The sequence below is a fragment of the Ciconia boyciana genome, chromosome 6 (genome assembly GCF_034638445.1).
Source record: "Ciconia boyciana chromosome 6, ASM3463844v1, whole genome shotgun sequence".
NCBI classification, from domain to species: Eukaryota; Metazoa; Chordata; class Aves; order Ciconiiformes; family Ciconiidae; genus Ciconia; species Ciconia boyciana.
The window spans coordinates 21,622,977-21,643,603 of record NC_132939.1 but is presented as its reverse complement, the minus strand read 5'-3'; the positions used below and the strand labels follow the sequence as shown (position 1 = coordinate 21,643,603).

General features: G+C 39.3%; 1 protein-coding gene across 2 annotated transcripts in view; it reads right to left on the bottom strand.

Annotated features, from left to right (window-relative positions):
• Nucleotides 1-20,627, bottom strand: part of LRP5 (LDL receptor related protein 5) — a 166,550-nt gene that overhangs the window by 71,623 nt on the left and 74,300 nt on the right. For both annotated transcript variants that reach the window (XM_072864750.1, XM_072864751.1), the window contains exons 6-7: nt 19,088-19,484; nt 18,452-18,623 (exon numbers count right to left, since the gene is read on the bottom strand). In XM_072864750.1, coding sequence (XP_072720851.1) covers nt 18,452-18,623; nt 19,088-19,484 — 569 coding nt within the window. The remainder of the gene's footprint in view (nt 1-18,451; nt 18,624-19,087; nt 19,485-20,627) is intronic.

The following is a 20,627-nucleotide window of genomic DNA, read 5'->3' as shown; positions in this document are numbered from 1 at the left end:
ACTCTATCTATGCCTCCCCTCCAAATGCTTGTTTCAGCATGGAAAAAACTGAAAAACAAAGCACATTTGTACCAAGTTTAATTTGGAGAAAAAGAAATTATCTCAACTGTTCCAGCATTCATTCATAGCATAAGGTATCCCACTCCACTTTGGAGACTGGACTGATCTGACGTGTTTAAGACCTTACTCTGTTGCTCCAAAACCAAATGATTTGTGTTTTATTATCAGTCTGTAGCAGCAAATTATCTTTGATCTCAGCCCATCTTCCCCCTCCCAAACCTCACTGGCAATCTTTTCTCTTTTGAGAACCATTTGCTATGTGTTTTCAACCTCCTTCACAAGATCTAAGCAAGCTAGGATATTCATCAACAAAAACAACTTTAACTTTGCATTGTGAAAGCTGTCCTGTGCTACTGGGTGCCCTATTACAATCACAAGTTCAAACTTCCAAAAGCCAGGAAATAGATAACTAATTAAGGCACGAACTGATGCAACCTTTACTTTGTTCTTAAAAATGGTAAGTAACAGCTAGCATTGATTTCCATACATTGTAGCACAATCAATGAGTTACTGGTAATTATGAAAATGAAGGAAAAAAAGGCCAGTTATCTTGTAGATTCTCAGAAGTAGAAGACAACAAAAAACATGGATGAGAAGCTCTTGGCTATACAAGGGTGGCATCAAGTGCACTGGTTCTGTGGAACAAATGGGATTCCTCCTCTCTGTGAACTGTCTTCATAGCAGGAACAACCAGGTGACACACAAGGTAGAACTGTCACGGGTGTTAAGCTCACACCAAAAGGAAATCTTGTTAATGCAAAAGCACCATACAGAGTCTCCAGACCCACATTCCATAATGCCATGAATGCAAAGTGTCAAAAACAAGGAGTAAAAGATGTTCCTTTTGCTGCCTGTATGGCCATGTCAGACTCCTGTTGATAAAACAAGACGAAAGACAAATGCTTGTACCAAGAACAATTTTGACATTTAGTCAACTATTGAATCCTCAAAAGCAGATTCATGAGATCAGAGCATTAAAACCATAAGACAAACCACAGGGAGGAAAGAGCAGAGGCCAAAGGAGAGGCAGTGGTACTCTGCAAAGATGCCTTGAATATCCCCATTTCCTGGCATCAGTAAGTTTGCATTTATGTAGCATTTCACAAACCTTAAATTAGTAAGGCTTCAACAAGCTGGAAAAGACTAACCTTCCTCCGCTGCAGGGGCACATGATACTGAAACACCCCACCCAAGGTCTTGCAGCAAGTCAGTACAAGTACCACCAGTAGTCCCCTGGGGATCTACTTTATGCTGGAAGATTTCCCCAGTACCACTCTGCCAGAAACGCCCACTAGCAGAGGAACATCTCATACTGAAGGAAGGAGTGCTGGTACTGTCTGGATGACATAAACACTCTGAGCAAATGACCTTCCCAGCTCTAGCATAGGCTGAGGGGCATGACTTCTTCCACACTCCTAACCCTCCCAACTCTTAGACCTGGCCTGAGTCCCAAATCTAACTGCCTCCAGGCCGTTCACGTAACTGAAACATCTCAGTTTAATCATCTGTAATGTGAAGGGCAATGATGCTCCCTACCTACAAGAGCTCTTCAACTTTCTAGAAACAGGTGGCGCAAAGTTTAATCCTTCTCTAAACATAAAGTACTTATGTTTCACTGCCTCACAGGATGCTCTTGAAAAGTCACTGCAAAATACAGCATCTCTGTAGGGGAGCAAACCCAAGGCTGGGCCTTATTAAACCTCTGCTGGGCCATTAGAACGCAACCAGCCTTTAAGAAAAAAAAAACCCAAACCCAGGAGTTTTGTAATTACTACTCTGGAAGAATCTTCAGAATGTCCTGGTTCTGACCTCTGCCACCTCCCAGATTCATTGTGGAACGTGTCATTAATTGCTCATTCTTCTTGTGCCCAACATTTTTTAATCATTACGGTAATATTACACCTTAGGCACTGCCATTTTACAGTAGGAGTTCAGCAGGGCAAAGTACATCTCTTGTATCAGTTTCGACTAGCAAAAATGGTACCTCCAAAGCACGGCACAGTCTTCAGGAGTAACCGCCAATCTAAGCATAAATTCACAGGCATGAGATTTCCCAGCTGCAGTGATTTCTACACAAGCTGTCACAGGTAGTGACAAGTTGGGTGTCGAAAATTTGCTTAAGTTGACACTATTCTTGTGGGAGCTGTACAAACAAACCCAAGCAATTCTCTTTCTAATGCTCATGACAAATATTTCACTTACACTTTTAACAAAGACACGCATTTCTGTGCTTTCAGTCCAGGTCCTGCTTCGTGTTGCTACATGCAGGTAGTACCGGCTCTACATTCAGCTGCTGGTTGCAGCTTCTCTTTTAAGCATTTTTATTAATTTGATTTAATAATATGCCACTCATTAATATTCTGTTCTGACAACAGACTTAGGTAGTTGTATTATTTCCAGTGAGTATGAATCTGCACCAGCAAATCCAGTCTTCAGAAACAGCTATACGATGAGAACAGGGAATATGTAGATTATCCTGTACTGCTATATGACGACCCCATTTATCAGTGGAAAGCAGAGAACTATTTTTGCTAAAAAGAAACATAACTGCTTTGCCTTCCAAAGAAAAAAACACCACCACCACCCCCTAAAATCACCAACTCATTAAATGGTTCATAGGCTTCAATCTCAAAACCACTTAAGAAAACAGGGTCCACTTAAATTCATACACATTTCTCCATACTGAGCTCCCTCCAGTTGCACTGAAGATTACTAATCAGCATGCCACAGGCAAAGTGGATGACACCAATATTGCCACGAAGACACATGGCTCCCACTTCTGTATAATGGTAAGAGTAAGAGGATCATATATCAGGCTGCACAGCAAATTCTAGAGAATATTCTAGAGAATGTTCCTTCCTAACCCCAGAGCCTTATGACTGCACATACACACAAGGCACACCAAGTACCTATTAAGAAAGGATTTTCTGCATTCATTGTCATGCCTCCAGATGTGGCCAAGGTGAATAGGTCTTCTCAGTTATACATAAGACACAGAGACCTTGTGACTCCCACAGGCATGCAGCTGGAGCCCTGAGCCATGAGAGTTAACAATAATGCTACCTCATGACTGAAGAAAGTCAGACTGAAGAAAAGTAAAGCAAAGAAAAAACAAAGGAACATACAGAAGAATAAAGTAAAAGCATGTTTTTATTTGTACCTTACATCACTGGAAAAGGCAATTACATAGCTATTATTGTTCACAGACAGCACAGAATTTGGATGAGACTTACATCCATTACTTCTGGGTTAGGAAAACCTCGCATGACAAGAGCAGAGAGGTAAACTAGAAGACTGACTATCCACACTCTTTGAACACAATTTGTAAAACCCCCGTTATTGCTATCTGAGTAAAGGGAGGGAGGCCTCAAACCAAACCAGATCTTTCACCATAGACATTGGTGAAACTGATGCATTAAGTTTGTTAATTCTTCCTGATTATCTGATAAATTGAAGATCCATTCTGAGATGTTTTCAAGATACAAGGGGTTTGAGTGGGGACTTTCCTACTGTAGATCTATGCTAACTGCTTGGGGCTAAAACCAAAGGACTCATGCTAGGAATGGAAGATGACAACATGGTAGCTGGGTCTACAGTCTTTGCTGCTTTAACCAGCTTGATGAGGAGAAGCCCCAGGGGAGGGAAACAAAAAACAGTTCTGCTCTCCTAGAGACAGATTCCACCTGCCGTCTCTCCAAGGACACAGCTTTCATGACTACTGGTTTCTAAAGCAGAGGGGCTCTCCTGTGCTTTACCTGCTAGGTGAGAGCAATGGGGTTTTCAGGCATTCAAAATAAGACTAAAACGTTAGTAATACATATGACAGAAAGGAGGCGAGTTTTATGTTAGAAGCAGCTACTTAGGTTCTAATGTGATGTCCTTCCTGGGAAGTTTCTTCTTGCCTTAAATTTGCCAAAAATGTTTGATATTTTAACAAGGAATAAAACCAGACTCATATCTTGAAGAAAGGTGCACTCTGTGCTTGCCATCCATTTTACAAATCGTAATGTTTTACTTTTCAACAGGATATACATATATAACTATTAAATATACATATTATATATATAAACACTATATAAAAAAAGATCTTACTGATAAGTTAAAGGCACATGATCCAAAATTTCATATAATCATGAACTAGTGGGCAACATAATTAAAAATAAGCCAATGCAATATTTGATCTAAGAAAAACTGCATGTGTTTTTTTAGCTGGAAAGTAACTTTAAGTCAAGTGAAGAACTCAAAGGCAACTCAGCTGAATAACTGTCAAAATATAATCTGAGCAATCACTTGTCTTTCTAAACTAAGACCACTGCTCAAGGAGATTTATAAAGGTAAAACATCCCATGAAGCAAAGTCACTTCAAATTAAGAGGCAGGAAAAAAATTACTGTAAAAATATGAGCTAAATGGGAATAGTAACAGGCAAATTTTACAACTCTGAGTAGATGGTAGGTGACATCTACAAAGCGGTTTTAAATGTTAGGCAAAAGTCACTGAAGGCAAGGCAAGACAAAAAAGAGCCCAGCATGTTAGTACAATGGCTCACAAGAGGCTCTCGAGGGAAAAGGAAAAGGCAACAGAAATACCTACGCTAGCTGCAAATGCAAAAGGACAGCAGGGGCTCATCGTAGGTGAAGTCAGTCACACAATAAAGGTAACAAGGAAAACATACGGTGCTCCAGACAGAAACCAGCATGCAGAAAAAACATAAAATGACAAGGATAATCAAGATGTCCAACAGTCAGGATCAAGAGAAGAAAACGACCAACTTGAATAAATCTCTCTATAAAGTCTGTTATTCATGTACCCAGCTATGAAAACTCCTATTAAGAGTGACAATGACCATCAGTTTTAAGCTAAGAAAATTACAATTTAGAAAACTACAAAGAAATTAAATATTATGGAATGTCTTATCTCCTTAGCCTGCTTGGTGACCTCTTAAAATCTGCTTTCCTGGGCTTGCGGAAGAGCACATTTCTTCTTCTGCTTTTTTCACCTTTTATTAGAAATATGAACAGCAACGTCATATTACTCCCTTTATTTCCTGTCCGTTGCTGTTGCTCTCATTTTTACGTTAGCATTAATGCAAAAAACACTGCAAACCATGCACAGGCTAAGCTTTAAAAAATTAAGGTGGGTATTTGTCAACCTTTTAATTCCTTTGTTAAACAAACAGAAAAACCATAACCCACATAGGTAGGAATCCATCAGTAACGGAAAGAGCAATGCAAGGAATATATAGACCCATTCTTTAAAACTATGAACAGCAAAAAGAAGACTCTATGAAGAAGGCTGCCCTTGCTAGTTTTTTGAAGGCAGAAAAAAAAAAGTGAAACAAAAGGTCTGAGGAGAAAATTAGAAGCAGCTTTCGAAATACCACACAAAACACCATGTTAGGAGGGAAAAAGGAGAAGGCAGGGAATAAAAAAGGAGAGGGGAATAAAGAAAAAAAGGCAAAAATAAAAAAGGGGAAAAAAAAGAAAAAAGCCAATCCAACAGCTCAAGTGCTAGGATCTTTAACATTGCCAACTCACAACCCATCAAACGTTTTCCTCCTATCTACTATGCTTCTTTCTTTAATACTATAGTCCTTCTGAAAAGGGGAGGCAGAAGAAAAATGATTTCACTAAATTTGCATAACTGCACAACACGGGAAATTTATGAGCATTTTTTAACAGCCAAATCAGCCAAACAAATTGTCTGCAGAACTGCAACAGTAAGCTATTGGGGTTCTTACCATTGGCAACATCACAAGTATGTTGGGAGAATCAAATCTTTTATTATAAAAAAATCAATCAAAATTCCCATTCTGTTCCTCAATCCCTAAAAAAAAGAAACCCAAAAACCTGAGTGCTGCTAATTTAGCCTTCTCACTGAAGAATGAATACCAGATAAAAAGGGAGCCGACAACTGGCCCAGAGCCAAAAAGAAAGCTTTCAGGCAAAAAAAATCCTAAAAACAATGTTTGTTCTGCACTCATAAATTTTTTTACATGCAACTCTGTACAGACAAGATGGGCATATCTGGTGACATGGCTAAGAATATACATTTATGATGGAGGATACTGCCTTTTAAAAGGAGAAATAAATTACAGATTAACACCTTTTTATGCAAGCTGCAAGAAGAATTCCTGGAGCAATTCAATTCAGCACAAGGAACAAGGTTTCTTTCAAAAAGTCACCCTTTAACTGGGAAGGGCGCTTCTTTGCAGGGAGTCTGAACTGAGAAATACGCAGCTCCTTGCTTTCTATTTATAGTCATTCAGGCAGTGAATAGTCTCATTCCAAATGCCACAAGGCATACTCACAACCTTTTATTCCAGAGACCTGATTTGTGTTTCATTTCAAAAAGTCCAGCCCAATGAAAAAAAAAAAAAAAGAAAGAAAAAAGAGGGGGAGGGAGAGAAACGGCTACGCAACACGCAACAGAAACACTTTTTTTCCCCAACTATTCCTTTATGAAGCTGGTGCTGTAGAGTGTAGAAAAGAGAGGGGGTTTTTTTAGAAACTTCCCTATGGGAAGGAAAAACAGTGTGAGCTTTGGAAGTGCATGCATTTTTACTCATTAACACTGAATACCAGTTGCCCTGCAATTTAAGCAAGTGTGGGGGAAGGAGGGAAAGGAGTGAGGGGTGAGAGCATTTCAATTACTTGGCTTTCAAGGACCCTTCTGAATGAGAAAGAGACAGAAAACACTTGTCAAATGCAAGTTCAAGTGAAAGCTACTTCTGCCAATGAAGTGTGCAGATGGCTGTGGGGGTTCCACTGAACCCTAACTGGGCCTCTATTATGTCTTTATTGCTCACAAAAAGGCAAGGGTCACCTTCAGTTTAGAATAAGTTAGCATCCTTTCCCACAGAATGACTCTGGTCAAACAAGCCAAGCAAAGGAAGTCTTCCTTTGAGTGACTGCTATCCCATCAGCGCATTGAAGAATTTTTAGAAAGGCTAAATAGACACAAAAACCTTTGGTCTTATCTACACTACCGACATTTATCAGAAAAATTTCCCACCACCGTTGCAGGCAATCTTGGGAGAACTAGGGTAGGCTGTCATGTATATCTGTTAGATTTCTTTCTCATTAGGGAAATGGTACGGACAGCTTTCAAAATTTCACTAATAGTGAAATCAGTGCTTTTCCCATACAGATTTTCACATGGCACGAAAAGCAAGTTCTACACCTCTATTTTTAGTGTGCATTCTTCAGAAACACAGGAACCCCACCAGGCTAGCCCATCATGTCAGGTCTCCTGTTTCTAACAGCATCCAGGTTCACATGTTTCATAACCAAAGGTTGCAGAAATTTCTGTCAATAGGCACATGTGGTACCACCACCTGCCCTCCCAGCATTGCTCAAGACAATCCAGCTGGTGCTTTCTGACATTATCTTTTGTGGTGCTGTGAAACACCGTTACCAATGCAGAACCCTTAAAAAACCCAACAAAGCTGAAATAGAAGATGGCTAGAATTTGTGTTTGTGGCACAAAACCCTGTATTCTTCATTTGAAAAGCTCACACCCAAGGTCACTAAACACCAAGAACGGCGCGGTGTCCTCCCCAGTGGGTTCAAAGGATTACATATAAGAACGAGTGCCAGACACTGAAAGGTCAAGTATCTCCAATACTTTCCTTCCAAAACAGCAATAGGAAAATAAGAGCAGGAGAAGGACTGTTTCCCAGTGAAAAATTAGTTCCCAAACTATGGTGACAAACCAACGTATCTGCTAGAGTACGCTGTGCAGATTGACACAACTATCCCCAAAGTATCAGAGAAACAAGTCTCTCTCAACACTGTTATAACACAATATTTATGGGATCACAACTCCCGGGCAGCACAAATCACCTTCCCTCTAAGTCAGAGGTAAGCTGTATCGAAAGCTCAGTATTATTCTTGGAAGAGAACAGGAGAAAGTAGGAAAACAAAAGCAAAAAGGGGAATAGTATTTAAAGAAAATTCCTCATAGCTATTGTCAAACAATATAGCAAGTAACTTTGAGAAGGTTACTTAGTTAAAAACTCTCTTAACTATCCTACCTGCTAGTCTGACAAAGAAACTCCAAGTTACTCCAACTTCCATAGAAGGCACCTTTTTCTCAGCAGCTGGAAAATTATATACTTATTCTGTGCCAGAAAAGACATCAGGTTCTCATAAAGGGGGGCCCATTTCCACACTTCATAGGTGCAGAAGCCTTCATACCACTAAATACAAAATCCCTCCTTGAAATACAGGAAGTTGATCCCAGTAAGGGAAGTAAAGCAGAATTCTCTCTCTAGCAAGTGGAAAAGGGTGATTTGATATCAGATAGCCTAAAATAATTCTTCAGGGAGAAAGGAGAGCCTCAAGCATGTAAAACTCAAATAATTCTTCAACTTTGTAGTTTAATACATCCTCAGGATTTCCTCTTGATAAATATAGCAAAAGCTGCACACACAGAAGTAATTCCTGAGCACTCCACGAAGACCAAATTTAGAAGCTGTCTGTCAGTTGCTCATTTTTTAAGTTGTTCCTTTAAAAAAAACAGTACAAAACAACATAGTCCCTGGAAAATTGAAAAGATTTAGAGGTCTTTATGACTATACAGCAACCCTAATAAATCATAAATGGTTGTACATAAAAGTAAGTTCATACTGGTACAGATTCCACTCTGGAAAGACTCAAAGGGGTATTTAAACTGGCAGCTGCCAATATTTGTGGATTTTTCACTTTGAAGCTAATGGATACAGTATCAAGCTGGGCATATAAAAGTTTGGGAGAATCCCTGATCAGGAGCATCCTACGGAGGGTCATTCAATCAAGTCATTATTTGAGAGTTTTCTACTAGTGCATTAAGTGGCATGACTAACACAGGCCACATCATCTCCTGTATCCTCTACTTGGGACCAGAAGCCCATACTGCGACTGCTTCCACACTATGGGGTTTTGCTGCAAGGCTGGTTTTGCTCTACTTCTTTACAGACAAACATTTCTGGTTATTTATGATGCTGAAGGCAGATCAACTAATATGAACCTTGCACTTGGAACAGAGAGTACTGAACCTTTTGATGTTTTTTAGTTCCTGGAAATTGGGAAAAGGAGGGAGGAGTGGAGGTTAATCCACTATCTCAGCACAACCCTTAAGAAAAATTTATCTTTACTACAGAAAAGATTCGCCTTTATTGTGGAAAATCCATTTATGCTCAACAGTACCCCAGACAGCAGTCTTCATTTCAGATGTGTAGCTGCCTTTTCCATACGCATGGCCTAGACCATGAAGAAAAGAACTGGAGTCTTGAATTTGATTTGAAGTTATCTGGGAAATCTCAGCTTAAAGAACTAAGAACGTGCTCACGGTACCACATGCTGCTGAGGAGACATGGTACAATGTTTTTGGTCCAGGATGTTTGTCTTGAGGACTGAAGCCTCCACACCCCTGTCTACTGGGCTGCTGCATTTCAGCCAAAAGGTGTTAAAGATAAGACTAATTGAGGCTAGGTCATCATCTACCTGTGGAGGCACCCCCCATCCCATCCCATCTGGAATGTCAGAAAAAGTTTTACTCAAGACTGCTGAAGAATGGAAAATTATATGTATCTTCAAGAGCACTACTGAACACAGGATGGAATTGGCCAAAGTTCGGATGTGTCCTTTATACCAAACACTTTCCTCTTCAACACTGTCATACCTTTCTCTTGCTCAGGGCTCAGATACAAGTTCACGTGGTAGCTAACTCAGAACATTGAAAAGGGACAGGAGAGAATTCACCTTGATTTGTTTATCTTCTTCCATTCGGTCAATGAGTCTCTCTGCTCTGTGAACACTTCCTTACTACATAGCTTAGAGCACAAAGGTGTGACACGTATGTTCTGATCAGCTAAAGCATCTCATCTTGTGAACCTGGATCTGACTTTCTTCAGCAGCTCTCACACTTGGTAACAGTCCTCTTAAAAGTAAACAAAGCTCATGTGGTGCAAGGTATGAAATAACATATTGAAGTTCCTAATTAAGCAGTAAGCAAAATACAGACAACTTGATCTTGCAATTAGAAGAGTGGAGCTAGAAGGCTCTATGCTCCTAAACAAGATATGGACATTGTGTGTTAGCAGGTAGAGGCTGGCTATATTTCTGTGTTCCAGAAAGAGGTAGTCTCACACCAGGAAATCCTGAACCAGAGTTCAGGGTTTAGAAACACGTAACAGAGCCAGAAGAGTTTAAATTCATAAGAAACCATTAGGATCTGAAATCACTCAGCAGTCTGATCTGCTGAACATTACAGATCATTGTATGTCATCTCAGCAGTCTCTGTTCCCCACTACAGGCTAGTGTGTACAAGGCTGGACCAACTGCAACATCATTTCTACAGTAGCAAACTAGTTAAGAAAGATCATCCCAAATATGCCTGAGTAGAAAACTCTAAATTCTTTCAGCAGAGGAAGCTGAGACTCCACTAACATCCCTGCCAGTCTGAACTGAGGTGCTTATTCTTGACTCCAAATCTGGTGATGAGTCTGATGGTGGCAAGCAGAACACAGCCAACAGGCAGATGAGAGAGTAGGGATTCCTGAAAAGGAGAGAATAAAAGACCCCCTCCCCCTAGCTGCCAGGTTTCCTTCTTCCTAAAAGTGCATACCCCCTTTTCACTGAAGGAACCCTGTCAGGCTCTATATAATTTTGTAGAATTAGTGAGAACCTGTTTTATTCCTTATGCAACTCTCTGCAGATATTTATAATTGTGATCGTTAAAGCACTGAAGTCAAAGATCCAGCTCTCTTCTTCCAGAAAGCCTGTGTTCCATCCCAGCAATGTCCCTCTGGGAAAAGCAATCATAACTGATTTGTCATCAGTCTTAGAAAAGTCCAAGAACTGCCAGAACCCTGCAACAGCACTTTAAGATAGTCCTTCCTCCAAATGACTCCTCCTATCCATTCTACAATGACTATCTGACTGCTTGTAAAAACTCAGTCCCAAGCTCACTAGTACAGATTATTCCCCTTTAGAACCTTAAAAGATAGTTAATTATATGCTAGGTGTTTGGACACTGCTACAAATATAGCTCTCTGGCGATAATGTTTGCTGAGCAGCTCTCCAAGTAAAACAAAAAAACCCATCCACCTACAACAGCATTCATGCTTGCTGGTTCTTCAAGCAAAATATATAGCAATACAGAGGCCTAACAGCTATTTAAACTAATAAAAACGTGGTATATAATGCTTACAAACCACATACATAACCTCCAACAAAAAAACATACCCAATGGCCACAAACATGTACACATGTCACTCCCCCAACAACATAGCTTAATCCCAGGCAGGAGACTAGTACATTGCAAAAAGAAAAACCAGAATATGCATTAATGGCAGCATTCAAAGGAGCAGCCCAGGATGCAGGAATACACTGCTGAACAGAGCTATACGAACAGCAGGGATGCATACACGGTTTGCTAGCCCAATTCTGACATGTGCTATTCAACATTAACACATTATATGTCAATATGATATGTATCACTTTAGATATGTAGCACTTGCATCTAGAAAGGATATAATTTACAAATGTATCAGAAGCAAAAAGTATAGGATATAGTGTAGATATGCTTCATCTAGGGACTGTAGTATAAGCTTCAATTAATAACTTATTTCTAACAATTACATTAGTTGACATTTTTCTGCCACAGTTCTAAATTGAATCAAATGTCACTGAGAAGTTTCAAAAAAATCACTGAAGTTAAGGCTCCCTCACTATCATCCATTTAAGTGATTTTATTACTGCAGCTGTCTACTTAGACTGGTATCTATTCTTTAGATCAGTGAGATCCTGTATTTCTTATTTCTATATCAATTTCACTTCTCTGTTCTCATGTATTAATACAAATATACAGTGTGGGGATTATTTACCTTTATATACATATAAACTAGGTCTTCTGAAATACACTCATATTTATAGAAAAACGATGCTTTGAGTTTTTTAATATCTAGTTAATATGTGGAGATAAGTTTAAATTAGTTGTTCCCTCTATAAGATTTGCCTGTTTCAATAAATCAGTCCAGAATATTTCCCAAGTAGTTCATTACACTACATAGTCTTTTTAATCCTTTGGTGAAAAATGCCAATGCAAAGAAACACACACACAAAAATGTATTGGTTATGAGAAAACGTCTCATATATCAATTAAATATTGCATGTTTTAGGTCAAACAACTGGAAAACTAAGTGTAATGTGTGAAGTATACTCGGACTTGTTTAGAAAAAGCAGTCTTAAATTAGTTTACGTGTTAATTTTTCTCACTAGTACTATTGACTTCTGCAAAGCCTACTCCCATTTAAATAGCAAATTGTTCCAAATGTCATTTTACACTATTTATGCAGAATGTAATCAACAACAAACTAATTATAAAGACTGTTTCCTTAAATTTCAAGGACAGCCCACATGATTGCATCTTGGAAAATTTTTTCAGTGAACTCCAGGATTGTCATGTGGTGCTGACTTACACTTTAGACTTAAACACCCTATGAACTTGCAAAGAATTACTGTACATAACTATGAGTCTTCTGCAAAGACAAGTGAAAGACATTTGTCAAGGGGGAAGGGGGTGGGGTGGGGGGGTAAGGGGAGGGCGGGCAGTGAGTGGAAGCTGCCAGAAGGGATAGTCTGTATAACATTTATTCCAAGAATATCGCACAAACTTAAGTAAAATGCATACATAATAACAGGCACCTGAGAATTCAGCAATTGCTCATTATGCATTTATACCTTAGGCACTTCAAGCAAATGCTGAAGAAATAATACATGGGAAATCCTGGCTAACCACAAAATTGTTTTTAAGGACAATTAGGAAACTCTACATGTGGATGCCATTGGGTCTTTGCTTCTCTCTCTGCTGGAACCCTGTAATCCTTATTAATCTGCCGTTTGTTCCTGGAAAGTACCTTTTCTCTGTCAGTAAAATCCAGAGTTCAGTTGGATTAATCCATGACCCTTACTCGTAGCTGAAGCCGTGCAGACAAACACAGGATTTTGACAGACACAACTCAAAATATGCTATATATTTTTCCTTGCTGTACACTTTGCCAAACTAATAAAAAAAAATAAATTAAAAGCTGGGAACAATGTTGTCACAGGGTGCCAAATTTGCAGCGAAAGCCCCATAGGCTCCTGTCACGCAAATTTTTGACAAGCCTTGCCAAATGGTTTCTTCAGGATGCAAACTGCTTGCGAAGAGACTGGGCCCTTTGTGTTGCAGCTGAATGCTGCAGACAGAAAGGTTAGAAAAGGGTTTTTGCCAGGAAAGGGTAACTGCTGGCTTTACCCCATGAAGTTTTACATGCACAAATAACAACATACTCTCCTGATATAGGACACTGCTTGGTACCCTCAACAGCTCTGCAGTGTTTATTTTCTCATTGTGGAAAAGCGCACCCAAAAGTAATGTCAAAATGTGTTACCAAAACCAAACAAAACCACCCCCAAAACAAACAAACTAAAAAACCAAACCAGAGACAGTTACAGTACATTTCAAACCTGAGGTCCAGCAAAAACATGACAGATGTCTTCAGATTATCAAATTGCCAAGCTGTACAAAGTTCAGTCACTGTTTAAGAACTTTGTATATGAACAAGCCTTCCCAGGGAGAGTAAAGATGACTCCCTGCAGAACTAAAATACCAGAAAGCAGAGCAAAATACCAAGCAGAGATACGCACAAATATGCACAAGCTATATTCACTCTTGTTTTTTTTCTATATGGAAAGCAGTTGAAGGCATGCTGTGTGATGAAAGCAATTTTCATCTACAAGCAGTTTGTCAGAAAGCTACAGAAAAGCCTACATAGTGCACTTTTTACTTTATCAGGCATCACTCTTAATATTACTTCTTCCCCAACAGGCCTTAAGTCCAACCATGCTCTGCACAGTAGTAGAGGTAATGGTTTCAATTTATTCCATTTTGCAATTTCTGCACAGTGAGCTGGGACATTTTGAGGCAGGTGAAAGTACATGGATAGAGGAAAACAGTGGAGATGGGAATTTTCTCCTTTACCTTATGCCTTTCACAGATCTTTGGTCTCTGGAAAATTTCCAGTTGCTTCAGGAAATCTGGGGCTACAGTTTTTAGATGAGAAAACTGTCAAGTGGCAGCACTGCAATGGCCCAAGAGAAACTAACTGTTCTGAAAAGAAGGCAACGGGAGTAGAGGATGCACCTTAACAGTCAACTACTCCAATGCAGAGCGATATACTGGCCCAGCCACTGTCCCTCTCCATTATCACCCAACAGCTCTTTAGCCTCCCATCTTCAGCACATACAAGGCAGCATGCAGCAATCCACGTGCCACATGCCACCTTCTTTGCCTTCTGCAGTAGAGTGCAGCTGCAGAGTGCCACTTTCTGAACCATGTAAGGGCCCTCCAGTTGGTTGACACCTTCCTCCTTCAGGAGGCTCAACATAAATCTGAATGTCATTTTAGATTAAGTAAGAACTCTCTCCTTGCAATGTAGCAACAGAGTAAACCACCCAAAACTTCATCAACTTTTTTCTTTTTTTTTCCCCCTACCTAATGAGTTACAAAATAGAGTTACAGCTTACTACCTACTCTCACCTATGCTGGTTTTAGGTGTTAACATAAACTAAATTTATCCAGTAACATGCTTCAAGGTAGTTTTAGGTGCTTACCAGGAAAAAGAAAAATCCTAATACTCAGTTCAGTCAACTATAGTATAAAACATAAACATATAAATGCATATCCTTCACTTGCAGTCAGCTGGTTTTTGTTTCTGAAAAGCTGTGGATGCAACAGACAGACATACATACACAGAACAAATCACTGAGACACCAGCTGCATTGGCAATCCACTTAAATGGCATGCTCCTTGCAACAGAACACATGCATAAGAGAATGAGTTCATGCTGAATAACTTTGGCAGCAAGTAAAAGTGGAAATGCCCCACCTGATACACCACACCGTGAGGTTTCATATGTACTGGAGCCAGCAGAATAGCACAAACTATGGCCTACTGGGAAAATCTAGGGTATCGATAGAACCTCTCAACCACAGCAGTCTTGCAGGAAAGGACCATTAGATTACAAATATAGCAAGATGAGCAATAAATGTGAAATACAATCCATTGGATCAATTTGCTTCTATTCTAAAATATTTCCTTAGCACACTTTTTTCATCTATTAGACATGAGTCTCAAACTGGCCAGTATCTGAGCTGTGTCAGGACTGGTTAAGTGACACAGCTCTTTCCCAAGTGAGCAGAATATACAAACGTGTCTGGTACGTCTTCCACAATGGAAACCGAAAATTTGTTTTCTAATGGAAGTTCTGCAATAGACATCTAACATCCATTTCTACTGATTAACGTGCCAGTGCCATTTTAACTTGTGCCACTCCAGAATGGACCATGACAGAATCCTTCACAGCACGGTTCAGAACTGCAGGCAAACACACATGACTTTTTCCCCATCATATCCTAAATGGGCCTATTCAGGTATCTGTAAATACAGCCTCAGGAGGAGTCTATTTGTGATAGCTAACAAAAGTAAACGCCAAGCATAAAGAGAAAAAGTGCAAAAAGAAAAAAAAAGGGGGAGGGGGAAGGGCTGACTTAAAATGAGAATATTTATACCTGTTTTAATCTAAGAAAATGTGGAATCCATTGCCAGGAGCATGGAGATTTCACTCTTTGTGCTAACAATTAAAACACGGTTGCACAATATATAGGAATCAACGTATCTACAGACGTCACAATCCACTTCACATAAAGAATATCTTCTGTTTGCAAGACCAAGTGAACCACCCCCTTCTCTCTATTTTTGCAAACAGAAGAGAACCACAAAAAGTAAGTATAATAAAGCAAAAGAAAAACTGAGGGAATAAAAAGCCCTTACTTTGGCTTCTCTGATTTTCCTAAACTTTGATGCCAAACCAAACAGTACTGCTGGCTTCTCTGCCTTGCAATGAAGTGAGACAGACTGAATAGACCGCTTAAACCCATGAAATGCATTGCACAGCTATGGTCCCAGCTATAAAAGGTGGCATCTGCAACATTCCTTGTCCTGCAGGCTGAAAGATAAGGGGGGACAGGACCTCTGTGATAGTCATCAAGCTCAGTACTTAGCTACTGCCAAATACTGAAGTTACATTTCTGGAGCTAGCAGACAGTCTTACTTCCGTTCTTCCTAAGGGCAAAACCTTTAGGGAGCACAGTCATTCCTCAAAATTTATTTATCTAAAAATGCTGCATATGCTACTCCCCCAAACAACATGAAAACTCCATTGACTTCACAGGCCATGACCAAGGGAAAAAATTCTATATTGATTTTCTTAGGTATTGGTACAGAAATAGACTGTTGTAACAGTATAGTCAAAACACAACTTCAGCAAACTAGCTTATACCATAGGAAGAAAATTTTTCATTATTGCTTTAAAGAGAAAAAACTTTTACTCTCACATTCTGGTTGAGAATTGTTTGTATGAATTGATTTCAATTAGTTAGTTATTCCCGTTGTCTGTCTTTGAAGCTAATCCAAATTCCCTGGAGATTTCCCTTTTCAAGTTAAAATACTCAGAGCTAATTATTTAGCATCTTTAATTTTCAAACTGTTCTTCTGACATTTTTGTGGAAGATAAACAACTACTTCATACTAAGAACATACCACAACCAGGTCAAGACACCTATGGCCACTGGTCACCTGGAGCTCAACAAGATGTTAAAAAGGAACATTTGTCTGGCTGACAAATCTAATGATCTAACGATAACAGAGTAGGAATTTTTGAATTTACCTGATCTCAGGTCACGTCTCATGCTGTCATCCAAATCCCCAGGTTAATCATAACCTACTATAAGAACTTTAGATTGAGGTTCAAAATCCTTTTTTTCCATCTTAGAAATAGGAGCACAAGTGGCCAGTAACCAGATGCACTTCTTAAACAACTATTTTATTTAGAAACTAAGCATTGAGGGTGGTGAGGAACACAACAGGATCTTAAGCAACTGTTTGAGACTTCTTCACAACATCTGGCTGTGTCTATATTCTCTATTCATATCCTCAGCTGTCTCATGGACACACTCGTGCAACTAAGCCCGCTACTACATACAGGTCTTCAGCAACTCCATGAACACATCCACAACAAATGTATAAAATGGCTGTTGATCAGTATTCCTAGATTACACAAAAGCCACGTGCCCTTCTACATCACAATATTATCAAGCTTTATCAATTTGCTGAACTTCCTTTCAGTTCAATACTGTTGTTAATAATTCACTGAAACCCCAGAATCTCACGAACACACGCTCAGAAGCCCAAAAAAAACTTTGCCCCAAACCTTCATTCTAACTTTCAGTTATTTAATTTATCACTTTCTGCTCTGAGTGAAACTACTTTGGGACTCAGTTCTCTGCAGCAATATCTAAGATTTGTTTCACTTCTGTGGCAACAAAATTATTCTTTTAGATTAAGATTTAATCATGGGATACTAATGCAAAAACAATGGGAAAAAAGGCATCTTCTTTAGGAGAATGTCTCTTGAAACATCTTGGGTCTCCCCAGTACAATTGTTAATTTCCATAACTAGACCAGTACAGATGGCTGCTTTGATCATATTTCAAATTTAAAGCAGTGAATCTCCAGAGACACTTCACTACCTTACCCCTGGGAGCACATCATAACAAACGAGCAGATAATTTGTCCAACTTTGTCTAGTGTTTGAGCAATAGGTAGACAGGATGAATTTTTTGCATTTTTAAGAAAATTCTTCCCAAAGAAAGGGGGGCGTACGGGAATCACACCGTATTCTATCAGACATTCTTTCAACAATTAAGAAATACTAAATATTGTCATAAATGTTTATACAACATTGTGAAGAGGATTTCCCCTCCTCAAACTCAGAGGCAGAATGCCTACATTGTTTTCAAAGCAAGAGATACATTAAAAATTACTTCTTGTCTGTGCATCTGGACACCACATAATCATTAAGGTCCTGAAATAAGGCTCTCTAGGGCCCTCACATCCACCTTCTCCTGTATGCAAACCATGCATCAAGTCTTTTGTATGCAGCAATTTTAGATACTAGTTCCAAGCACCACAGACAAGTCAAAACATCTTTTAAAGAGGTTGTACCCGAGTGTCCCAATTTGCTGCAAAAGCCTCAGGTAAAACCTGAGATTTTCAAGCAGTTGAATTGTACTTGTAGCAATGTAGACATAACAAACATAACATTTCTTTCAAAGCAAAAGTTTTCTGAACCACATGAATGTGTTTCCTTTCTTCTCAAATATGTCTTGTTATGCTAAATATCATGTTAATATTAATGAAACAACAGACTCCTCAAAAAATTGATAAATGTATTGAAGACATAAAGCGGCACATGAGAACAGCACTTGTTTTCTAAGAATACACCCAAGTATGGCTCTATTACTCACCTCAATTTTATCTGTTTTTGCATCTCCCCAGTAAAGCTTGTCTTTTTCAAGATCCAGTGCCAAGCCATTAGGCCAACCTAGGGATGTATTCACCAGAACTCGCCTTTCTGAGCCATCCAAATAAGCACATTCTATCTTCGGACTTTCACCCCAGTCTGTCCAATACATGTAGCTGTAAAAAAAAGAGGGAAAACAGTCAATGCACATAACATGAAAGACAAAAAAGTGTCAAGATCTGTCCTGCTTTTGGAAGAACTTACTAACTTTCAGCTTCCCCAACTGCAGCAAACAAGTCAACTCAAACTGTAATAAGCGATGACAATACAAAGTTTGAGCATTAAATAAATTAAACTATTGAAAATGTGCAGTGGCCCAATTCTTTCATAGTTATGATAACACTGAAGACTCAGAGAAAAGAAAATTCAACCAAACACACAATGTATAGGTTCATTGAAGAACACTATATTTAGAAGTCACCTTTTATATACACAGTATTAAAGGGATGAAGCAAGGGAAAGCCAGTTATTTCCAGAACATTTGACAAATAACGCACACATCTCACAATTGCAGATTTTCAGTTTCAGAAGACCATAAACTGGATCCAAAGACAGGGCTATCAATAAACACAAAACTTACCCCATGACAGGATTCAGCACTATTGCTCGAGGTTCATCTAGGTTTTCTGAGATAAGGATCTTTCTTGATGTCCCATTCAACCGGGTCACTTCAATGCGGTCTGTTCCAGTATCAGTCCAGTACAGGTTCCTCGCCACCCAATCCACAGCAATACCATCTGGATGGTTGATTTCTGTGGTTACCAGAGTCTGTGCTCCAGAGCCATCAAGGTAGGCCCGACGAATTGCCCGGACATCATCATCAGTCCAGTAGATGTAGCCTTCCACAGGATCGTAGTCTATGGCAATTGCATGTCTAATATTGTCTATCTGCAGAATAATGTCAGTGAAATCTGGCATGTCCAGGGAAATCCTCCTCAAGTCAGTCCTTCTAGCAAGCAGCAAGACCTCTTCAGCACCTGGGGAGAAAACCATTCATAGTACCATTTCCTTTGCTATTGATGTGAACACTTCAATACAGCACAGCAGGCTGTGAACTGCCACTGTCACTATAATAAGAATAGATTTCCTTAAAATAAGGACATCAAACTTTTATTGAAATATACACTTGTCTGAGCAGGGTGTTATTCCTAATCAGTTCTTCTGAAGTAGCTACCTGTGCTGGCACTCGTATTTCACAATGACAGCATCTTTATCCCGGCCTCCTAAACTAATATGGAACATTGCAATCTCTATCTAGAATCTTAAAAAAAAAAAAAAGAAAAAAAGAAAAAAAAAAAAACCACTTTTGGAGGGAGTAGGTCCAAATATTTCATAACATTATATAGAGCTCCTCAGCTGAGCCAAATTTCCCACTAGCTGTATCAGTGCATTAGATGTGGTTTTCACACACAAGCCCTACATAATAAATGACAAGGGCTAACAGGAGACTTGAGTATTTTGTAAACAAATTACATTAATTATTTGCTCCAGACAGCCCAACAAGAAAGCAAGTCGCAACTACAGCAAGTATTTCTCATCTGGCCAAAGTTGATGCAAAACTAATTCTAAGGCAATAAGATTGTTGTACTTTTCAATATTCTAAGGCAATAAGATTGCTCCTCCCCACTGCAAAGTTTCACTGCTTGTGGAAAGGGTGCCAAACAACAACCTGGAGCACATTTCAAAGACAAATGGCATCTTCAGTGTCGTCTTTCTGGCAACTTCTTTTATCAGTACAAAAACAGGACACACAGTAAAATATCCAGTTGCTTAACACATTTTCCCCACATTCACCCAGGCATGCTTCAGCACAAAAGGAGCAATATGAGTATGTGTCTTTTTCCTACTCTGTTACTAAATCGATGCTGTGTAGTTTGAAAACTGACAAGGAGTTTTTATCATTTAGCAACACTCCAAAACTGGAAATCAGAACAAGTCACTTGTCACATTTCATCCAGACCAGCAAACACCACCAGGAGGTAGTAACTTCCCACTCCCACCAACAGCCCAGATTTAATGAAAATGGCCAACATGGGACATATCTTTTCAGCCCACAAAAAATAACAGGAATTCGAATCCTCATGAGAATATTCTTCCAGAATTAATTCTCACCTAGGCAT